This window comes from Pogona vitticeps, chromosome 2 (assembly GCF_051106095.1).
Source record: "Pogona vitticeps strain Pit_001003342236 chromosome 2, PviZW2.1, whole genome shotgun sequence".
Classification (NCBI taxonomy): Eukaryota; Metazoa; Chordata; class Lepidosauria; order Squamata; family Agamidae; genus Pogona; species Pogona vitticeps.
In genome coordinates, this window is record NC_135784.1 from 176,686,670 (window position 1) to 176,696,525 (window position 9,856).

General features: G+C 46.6%; 1 protein-coding gene across 2 annotated transcripts; it reads left to right on the plus strand.

Annotated features, from left to right (window-relative positions):
* The first annotated feature begins 810 nt into the window (after positions 1 to 810).
* On the plus strand, positions 811 to 9,308 carry PIM2 (Pim-2 proto-oncogene, serine/threonine kinase). 2 transcript variants are annotated; one of them, XM_020797705.3, is made up of 6 exons: positions 811 to 1,052; positions 4,484 to 4,590; positions 5,564 to 5,614; positions 6,349 to 6,721; positions 7,660 to 7,836; positions 8,622 to 9,308. In XM_020797705.3, exons 1-6 carry the CDS (start codon positions 1,013 to 1,015, stop codon positions 8,786 to 8,788), a joined length of 915 nt encoding a protein of 304 aa, XP_020653364.1. In that variant the 5' UTR covers positions 811 to 1,012; the 3' UTR covers positions 8,789 to 9,308. The 2 variants fall into 2 exon arrangements, with proteins under 2 accessions (XP_020653364.1, XP_020653365.1); XM_020797706.3 differs by lacking the exon at positions 5,564 to 5,614.
* Positions 9,309 to 9,856: the final 548 nt, after the last annotated feature.

Genomic DNA, 9,856 nt, shown 5'->3' on the forward strand with positions numbered 1-9,856 from the left:
CCCCTCTTGTGATTCTCTGACACAGTCCCTAGATCAGTGGTCCCCAACCTTGGGCCTCCAGATGTTTTTGGACTACAACTCCCAGAAGCCTTCACCACCACCTCTGCTGGCCAGGATTTCTGGGAGTTGAAGTCCAAGAACATCTGGAGGCCAAAGGTTGGACACCACTGCCCTAGGCTACTGACCATGCTGGTGGGAGGATTTTGGGCTGTGTAGTCAAAAAGAGAGAGAGAGAGAGGAACGTTTCTAACCTTTGAGATTCTGCGCGTGCCTAGCCAAGTGTGTGAACTAGGAAAGCGCTCTCCATTAATTTTGGATCGAAAGCCAGCCCCAGCCATTAATTCCCAATGAGTTCCGTGGATCCAAACAGTCATCTTCCCCCAAAATGGCCAGCAGCTTACTTGGGAGTGACTCCCCAGCTGAGGAGGGCTTTTTACGTTCAAGTCGAATCCGACCGCCCTCAAGAGAAAAAGATCCGGGCTTGAAAAGAACCCCTGACGCCTCACTAGATGCTGGATCGGCGCCAAGGGGCTTACGTGAAGCGGTGACACTGGCCGACGCGTAAGGAAAGCAACCGCAGGTTTCCGCAACGTAAAAAAAAAGAAAAAAAAGAAGACGCTCCATTACACAAGATCTTTCCAGGACGCTGATGGGGCTGGAGGGGAAACCTTAGCTAAAGTCCCGCTTCTTCCTCTTTCCTTAAGGGTCTATTCATTTGCATAACAGAGCCGCTCTGAATGGTAGGGGGAGGACCTATGCAAATCGCTGGGACTTCCTGATTGGCTGGACGGCCGCTGTAGTAAAAGAGTGAGCTGGAGTAGAGGCGGCGAAGGGGGCGAATTGACGGCAACGGGAAAGGAATACGGGTTTGTTGACTTTGGCGGCGAGGAGGAAGGATGATGCCCGGCGTGAGCGCTTCAGCTTGCCGGGCGTGAGGAGCTCGGCTCCGCTCACCCTCTTTCGAGATCGAAACGGAAGACCTTGCCCTGGCATTACAGACTCGCCTCGGACGATGATCCCTGAACGGAACGAAGTGGCGTGGAGTCCCGCAGGTAAGCCTTTCCCAATGGTTACGCTCGCCTAGGTGCTGAGAACTCTTCACGGGTTGTCCAGCCTCGCAACCGGGTGCAGATGCTTAACGGGGATTGCCACCATCGGTCCCGGCTTCCGAGCGAGTGTGCCCACGTGAAGCAAGGAGTTCACGAATCCCTACCTCTGGTTGCATTCAAACGATCACGGGCACACACGTTAGATGTAATTGACGATAATCTGAAAATACTAAATATATATTTTATGTTCTCGCTCTCTCTGCTTTAAAAGTACATAACATTTTCTGGCTACTGAAATATTTCTTATTACTTCCACTACACACCAGGAAATTCTTTTATTCCCCAGCCCTTACATATTTTGGGTGCAAGAATTGGCTTTTGAAAGCCACGGAACAAGGCTAAAGGAAAAATCCAAACTGGTGACATACATCTAAACAGAAGAAGTGGATGAAAGGGGGAAATTCGGGGAGCCGGTGGTTTCCAAAAAAAAAAGTCGGGAACTAAGTCTAAAAGACGTCAAAGGGAAAAACTACACCTGTTGAATTTGCCCCTCTTCTGTTTAGCTACCGGCACAACAGAGTCCTGGATAAATTAATAATAATTAGTTTTTAGGGAAGAGTTTTGTTTTTGCTTCTGGTCAATCTGTTTATGCTTACAGAGAGTTCAGTCATACTTACAGCGTCAGTCTGTTGTTGTTGCGTTTCCTCTTTCGTTGATACACACATAGGAGTGGCTAGATGCAAAAGAGACCAAAGCAGCTGTGTGGTTGACAGTTGTGGAGGTGGAATCTGGAGCAGGTAGAGCTGGTTGTGCAAGTGCCGCCTGCCGACATTCCCTTTCCAGCAGGACCATTGCGAGGGCCAGCCGGCGTGGTCTGGTGGGTAGAGTTTCGGACTCTAGGGCTTTGGAGACCCGAGTTCGGATCTTTGCCCCACCACAGAAACGGCCTGTGGGAGGCTGGCATCGGCAAACTCTTCTTGAACATCTCCTCGGTCCCTCAAAACTCCTTTTAGGGTTGCCATTTAGGAGGTGTTTCTCTTTTCGTAGTTGCCCACTTTAATGTAGTACATATGCGTTGCATTTCTCCACCCTGCTTTTCATGTGTTTCTCCCTCACGCGCTCCCTCCCGGTCTTGCCTTTTTAAGTGATGGCATTTATAAGGCAGGACTGATGGTCGTCAGGATCTGGGGGAGCAATTTGCCTGGCCTCAGACTGAGGAGAAGCTGCTCCCGTTCAGAGTCTATCGGGGTAACAGAGATGGCCTCTGGCTTTTCCCGTCCCTGCCATAGTGGGGGGGGGGGAGTAGTAATTAAAAAAAAAACTTTCTAGGGTGACTAAGCGCGGGAATAATTCGAGGTATATAGTCAAATAAATATATTTTCAGTAAGAAATTGTTCACTAATAAGAGCTTTCAAAATAATAATAATAAAAAATAAGGAATGCATTGAGTGACCAGGAGCAGAGCAAATTTTCCAGGGGGGGGGTTTCCTTTCCTTTGCTCTCACTGAGGCCTGAGAAGAGACCTGTTGAAAAATCTCTAGAGCAATTTTTTTAAAGGCACAGGAGTCCTATTTCTCTATGGCATCTAATCATCTTGTGTGTAGCTGCCTGATATGCAAGGGTCAGAATAAAGATGCAATGCTGGAGCGGTGAAATGATTCAGTCGGTCAGCAAGAAAACGCTCTTATTAGGCAGGTGTGATAAGCCTTGCGTGTTAAAGGTTACAGGCAAGCGGCGGAGGAAAGCGGCTCTCTGCTGCCCTCTCCAGGGGGACGTACACCCGTGCAAGCTGGTTCAAAAATGCGCTCGAAAGTCATTGCTTCCTAGTTCGGGGCTGGGACTATACTTTTTGAACTCCCCAGTCGGCTTAGCTGATGGTCATACTCACAGAGGGAGTACTGGGAGCAGTTGTAGAAAAGTAACTTTTCTCAGCTCTGCTTAATCCCACCCCACTTCCGTATATGTGAAATCCACTCATGCTTAGCAGTTGCTCCTGCTTTGCTTTGCTTTGCGGTGAGGCAACAGAGATTTGTGCCATCTTGTAATATTAGTTTTATTTACAGGAGTATGGAAGTGAAACATGAGTGAAAGCAGATAAGGTCTGTTAGAAGACAGAGCCTCAGTCTGCACAGATAGCTGGGAACGTTCCTCTTTTTCAAAACTTTTAACCGTGCTCTGCTCCCCTGAACTGCCCCTTCCCGTCAACTAGAGGGATCTTCTCTTTTCCAAATTCGGAAGGGTGTCTCTTTCAGAAAAGGGAGAGCTTCTCAGATATCAAGAGAGCACCCCGTAGCCATAAGCTTCCAGAAGGAGAACATCAACCAGTCTTTCTGGACTTTTAATTGGCAATCTGCCTGAAGACAAGATGATGCCAACAAGAATAGCTAATCAACAAGGATGTCAGTGGCAATTATTTCAGAGTAAATAAAAGGAACAACAGCTGTTCTCTCATTAGAGCTGCCAGTTCCTTCTTCCTGATGGGACTCTTGTGTGTTTAGCAGCTGTGAAACAGGCAGAACCCTAGCAGGTGAGGATTTCCTCCTCTCTCTGTGCTAGAAAGGAGAGGACGCTAGCTAGAGCCCTGCCCATGAAGAATAGAGGTGCAGGAAGCTGGAGAGCCCTCTCTGTTTTAGTTTTTAGCTTTTGTTACTAGCAAGCCTGTGAGAAATGGAGGAACTGGACAGGTGAGGAATGTTTCTGGCCCTTTGCTGCAGAAGGAACTTCAGATTCTTACCAAGGGTTCAGGCCATTCCTCCCTGCTCCCTTACCACAGAGGAAGAGTCAGGGCCCCACCGATCTTCTCCTTCTGCTGTATCAGCAAATGCTTCCTTCTCATGCGTGTGTGCCTAGACACCAGAGGTGTGCAGATGTGTGTTTTGGGACTACAGTTGCTTGCAGAATTCTGGAAATTATAATGTAAAACACCACAGATCTGCCCACCTTCAATAGATACCCACTTTTGACCCTGCACTGGCTGCCACTTCTGGCTTATCCTAGTGATGCTATACTTTCTGCCTTGCCAGTCATCATATAAAAAGATATTAGTATCTCAAGTTAGAGCAGGGGAGGTCGTAGAGTCTCTCTCTCCCTCTCTCTCTCTCTCTCTTTTTCTCTCTCTCTCTCACACACACACAGAGACAGACAGACAGACAGACACAGAGAGAGAGAGAGAGAGAGAGAGAGAGAGAAAGAGAAAGAGAGAGAGAGATACATAGATACCTCAACTCATTGCTTCCTTTCATCTGCAAGAGTCAACGGGTTTTTCTTACTAATGAAAGATGGATCTGAAACTCTTATTTTGTTAAGGCCACAGAGCTCTGTTGTATGTTCAAAAAAAATTTTTTTTTCTAAACTCTAGTAGTGAGTAGCTGTAATGAATGCTTATGCAAAGCCATCCAATTAAATATGTTTTTCTTGTGTTCTGCTTCTTCCAGGCAAAGACAAAGAATCCTTTGAAGCTCTGTATAAGCGAGGCAACTTGCTGGGCAAAGGCGGCTTTGGTACAGTGTATGCTGGGCACAGGATTGCTGATGGACTGCAGGTGGGTCAGCAAGGTGGGGCTGGCTATCTACGTTGTAGGTGGGATGGAGCAAGGATTGAATACGCCACCCTGAATGTACAAGGGATGGGGAAAAGACAAAGCCAAGAATCTTAACCCGATACTTAGTGTAATGTGCCTGGGGATTTATTTATTTTTTGAGGTGGTCAAAAAGCCTCTAGCCGTGATTGGCTGGACTGTCTGATGGAAGGGAGGTGCTGGGAGAAGGTCTGCTGGCTGCCACTGCACGAACGTCTCGGATACCAGAGAAGAGCGGTCGTCATGGCAGCCAGGAGGCCTTGAAAAGTTTTGCTGGGAAAGATGGGAAGTCTGACAATGGAGAACTTAAACAGTCATAGGTGTGATCTAGTGCAGGACCGGGCAGAAGGGTGATTAGGATTCATTAGTAGTAGATCACTTGGTAGATCTGGCAAGCATTGATGTTTTCTGTTTAACACCGCATGCTGCCCCTGTATTGCTGAGATCAAGAGACCTGTGTGAGAGCGACAGGGCGACTGGGGCCAGTTTTTTTATGTGGAAGGACTAGAACTCTAACTTTCAGTAGCTTTTTAGGAGAAAGGTCTGGTGCTGCTGATTTTGGAGGTGGAGGGAACGGCCAAATAGCTTAAATTTCCTTTCTTAAACAACTCTTGAAAAGAGAGTAGCTATCAAATACTTCTTTATTCTACCTGTTCAAACGGGAAGAAGAATGACTAACCTTCCTCCACTCCTGGCATGTATGTGCCCGTGTTGTATGATTAATGTGTACCTCGTAAAAGCTTTACAGGTGCACTCTAAAGCCCAATGTGTACAGCGAGCCGCTTTCACAGAAATAGGTGGAAGAGGAGCTTAGGTGACTTAAGTCCTTCGGCATCTAGAGAAAAACTAGTTGTGATGCTGCTGGGCTCTCTGTGGGTTGGGAAGGCAGGCCAAGGGGTGTGACTTTGGCTCTTACCTGTGCTTTCCTTCTCCACAGGTTGCAATCAAACAGGTTGCCAGGAACAGAGTTTCTGAGTGGGCAGAGCTGGTGAGTTTCTCTCTCTCTCTCTCTGTACTTGAGTCATAGGACTGTGCCTCACCCCACCCCTGTATGAGGGACAGAGATGTTCCAGGCTCTCCAGGTGTTGTTTACCATCCATACCAATCAGTGTGGCCAAGAGTGATAAGTGTTTGTAGCCCATAGAGCAGCCCCAGTGGTCCACCTGTTGCCCAACACCAGCAGCAACTATGAGCAGGATAAGGTCGGTTTTCCAAAACCAGAGGAAAGCTAGAAGGAGACTTGAGGTAAAGTTAGAGAGATGATTCAGAGCATCTGTATTGTGAATAGAACCAAACATGGCCAGCACCCCCTCCCCAGTTTGAGTTACGTTCGTGAGGGATGAAAGGACCCCTCACGTGCCTATGTTTTGTCTTTTATCCTAACGTACCTCATTATTTGCATAGCAGTCTCTTACTAGCCCAGGAGAAACAGGCATTCCATTAAGCCAAAGGGCAGACTAGGAATGTCAGAAAGCTTTGCGCCTCCCAGAAATTTAAACTGAGAGGCCTTCCTCATCCCTGCCTACAGGTCCCATCATCCTTGACTACTGACCATGCTGACTGGGGTTGATGGGAGGTCCCAACAACATCTGGAAAGCCAGGGATTCTTAGCGAAACTTTTTTTCTTTTTGAGGCAGCAGTGATGTATCCACGTCATCTTGTGCTATAGATCGTCTCTTTCTTTCAGTCTAAACGAACTCTCCTCTGCCTTCCTTTTTGCAGCCTAATGGGACAGTGGCACCTCTGGAAGTGGCACTGATGAAGCTTGTGTGTGCAGGAACTGGGCACCGAGGCGTGATCCGGCTGTTGGACTGGTACGAAGCTCCCGAAGGCTTTTTCCTGGTGCTGGAGAGACCTGAGCATTGCCAGGACCTCTTTGACTACGTGACAGAGCAGGGACCTCTCCCGGAGAAGCTGTGTCGACAGTTCTTCCGCCAAGTGGTGGAAGCCGTATGCCACTGCCATGCCCAAGGGGTGGTCCATCGGGACATCAAGGACGAGAACATCCTGGTGGATGTGCGTATGGGCAACGTCAAGCTGATTGACTTTGGGTCTGGGGCCTTGCTGAGAGATTCTGTCTACACAGATTTTGATGGTAAGGGTCAAGATCCCGTTCTGTTTCTTGCTGCACTTGGTGACAACCAGCTGCTGAATTGGTTTGTAGATGAAATGTTATATAGTAAAAAGAAAAATCAGTGTAAAGCCATTTTACAAAGGAGCCTTATCAGCAAAAATAACCATCAAAGCAAATGTGTGGGTGTATGCACACATACACATTTACTTTATTTATATTCTTATACTTGCTACTTATTTGCCAAAAATGGATGAAAAAAAATTTTAGGTTATAACATGGCCTTCCCCTAATAGTCTTAGGCATTAATACTTTAAACCGGCGGTTCCCCAACTTTTTTGGGACCGTGGACCGGCTGAGCCTCTGAGAAAAATGGGGCACCCTCTTGTGTGGGTGTGTGCAGGTGCAAAGCGGGGGAGCACCTGCCCACCCCTTTGTGCGGCCGCTTGGGCGCATGTGTGAAGGGGTGGAGGAGCGCTCATGTTGGCGCTGGCACACACACATGCACAAGGTAGCTGTGGGGAAAGGAATGCATGCGGGGGGAGGTCTGTCTCAGGCCACGGACCAGCACCAGGCCACGGATCGGGGGGTCGACAACCTCTGCTTTAAACCATACTTTTAAGCCATTCTTTTCAAGATGATACTTTTTGGCTGTTTCCTGTATTTTGCAATGAATATACAAGCTGAGGTTTATATCTTTTGTAGTCTTTCTTTGATCCTTAAAGGCAACCCATCCATTTAGGTGGCCTGATCATATAACTGTTGGGTTAATGTATGCCCTATAATTATTTTAAATGTTCTGAACGTCTTGTTTCAATTTTTCTTCATTTTTGTCTATACACTGCTTTGGGAATACAATTTGAGGCATCTGTAGGTGCTAAATAAATACATATATGTACACACTACCTTGTTCAAGATGATATGTGTTAAAAGTAACTTATTTTCTTCTCTCTGCTGCTCAGGTACGCGTGTATACAGCCCACCAGAGTGGGTGGAATGCCAGCAATACCACGCTCTGCCAGCAACTATCTGGTCACTGGGAATTCTCCTCTATGACATGGTGTGTGGTGACATACCCTTCGAAAGGGATGAGGAAATTGTGGCTGCCCGTGTGGAATTTCACATCCCTGTATCTCCTGGTAAGTTTCTGCTCCTCAAAGTTCTCACTTTACTGAGTAACCAGGGTGGATCAATAGACTATTTCCATGTAAGCCATGCCCTGCCCTATTTTAGGAGAGAGTGAAGTAGTTCCTATGTGCAGCACAACTGCAGGTGTCTCACATGAGAACCAATGCTGAGTGACTTAGTTATTACTGTGTGGTAACTGCTTCGATGAGAAGAGGTGCTTTGGTGCCTCAGGGGACAAAATAGTTTGTGAATTTAAGGAATTACTCACCAGGACTTGGGAGGGGGAGAACGGTTAGCAGCTCTGCCTTGGGCCAGCCCTGAACTGAAGAACCCTAATTTAAATTCAAGAGAATTGGGACAAGTTCACACATTACCCAACCAGCATGGACAGGACACAGTGTTAGAACTTAGGTGCTTTGCATATGTTCCCAGCTGTATCTGTAGGAAGTAGCCAAATTTGCTTGGGCTCTCTCTCTCTCTCTCCCCCCCCCTTAATTCTATCTATTTCACACATATGTTTTTAGAGAGCCTAACAATGGATTTTTATGGAGTTATAACCCAAAAGTATTTTTCCCAAGCTCCGGCCTTTTAAAATCCCTTTCTGTAGGCTTGCAGATTAGTGACTTGTATGCTTGTTTTTAAAAAGTTGAGTTTCTTAAGAGGGTACACTTTTCACCTAGGACTGAATCACACAGCACTGCTGTCTTTAAGTTAGTGTACGACACAGCCTAATGTGGAGAAGGACTTGGAAACCAGGATTTCTGGGACATTTCTCACGTTGACTTTTCTTTCCTAGAGTGCCAGGACCTCGTCCGCTGGTGCTTGACTCCAGAACCTTCTGAAAGGCCAACTCTGGAACAGGTGCTCTTGCACCCATGGCTGAAGCTTGACCCTCTTCTTCAGACCGAAGAAGTACAGAGCTCCAGGGCCGTGGCTTGCAACAGAAGTGACCGAGAAACTTGACTCTTTCCTCCTGCCTCCTCCCCTTCTGAGACGGGGCGGTGGTGGTGCTGCTAATGGTACTTAACTGCCAATGGAACCTCAGGCAGCCAGGCTCAGGCAATGGCTGAAGCAAAGTTGGCCTGGTTCTACAGGTCTTTTTAAATTGAACTGATCTAACAAGAGGAGGATTTAGAGCTTCAGAGATGAATTCAGATGTCTTCGCTCAAATTCCTCTTGGCAACTGTCCATATGATGTTTGAATTCTGGCCCACCTGGCCACCCAGACGTCTCCATATGTGTAAATACTTGTGTATTATTATTTTTGGGGACTTCTGCCTTTGAAGAGAAAAAGACTCTGGGTTGGATTTCTCAACCACAACGACTATTTTCAAGCCCTTTCAGGATACATGTGTAGATTTGGTTTGTGTGTGCATGTGTTGTTGTTTTTAAAGATAGCACTTCTGCATAGCTCTGTCCGGCAACAATATCTGTGTGGAAATCTATTTAATAAATAAACTATGTTGTCACACTCAGGGAAAAAGCATGTGTTCATATAAATGTGTCTTTCCTGTTCAGTTCTTACAATTCCAGAGATAATCCACAGGAGATGCAACTTTCTATTTTTTACAATTACACCTTATTCCTCACTTGAGCGCACACTCTTTTTAGCTATGCGATCGGTATAATGTGTAGCGTGACCCTAAGACCCTTGAAATCCTCCTATAATACAACAGTCAAGCCTAAACTGGACAGAACTACAATGCCACCCTATATGTAACACCTAGTCTGGTTTTGAAAACTAAGCAGAATTGAGTGTGGTTCGTTTGTGAATTGAAAACCACTAGCTAATACCAGGGTTCTCTAGGCAGGGTCAGGAAACAACTCTGCCTGAAAACATAGTGAGCTGGATAAAGGATGTGACCGCTCAGTCTAGAGCAACTTCCTAGATTCCTCTGTGTAGTGTACATTGGATATCTTCTGTTGACCCTAAATCCTAAATTCCTTGTCTGCAGTCTGTATGTGGCCATTGGAAACAGCTGCCTTGCAAATCTTCTTTCATCATGGTTCTGGAGACACACAGTGTTAATA

Excerpts from the sequence above, each read along its gene's own strand:
- PIM2 (XM_020797705.3), top strand. The coding sequence starts at position 1,013 with ATGATCCCTGAACGGAACGAAGTGGCGTGGAGTCCCGCAG. Across the intron at positions 5,615-6,348 it reads TTTCTGAGTGGGCAGAGCTG|CCTAATGGGACAGTGGCACC; the intron begins GTGAGTTTCTCT and ends TCCTTTTTGCAG. Across the intron at positions 7,837-8,621 it reads TCACATCCCTGTATCTCCTG|AGTGCCAGGACCTCGTCCGC; the intron begins GTAAGTTTCTGC and ends TTTCTTTCCTAG.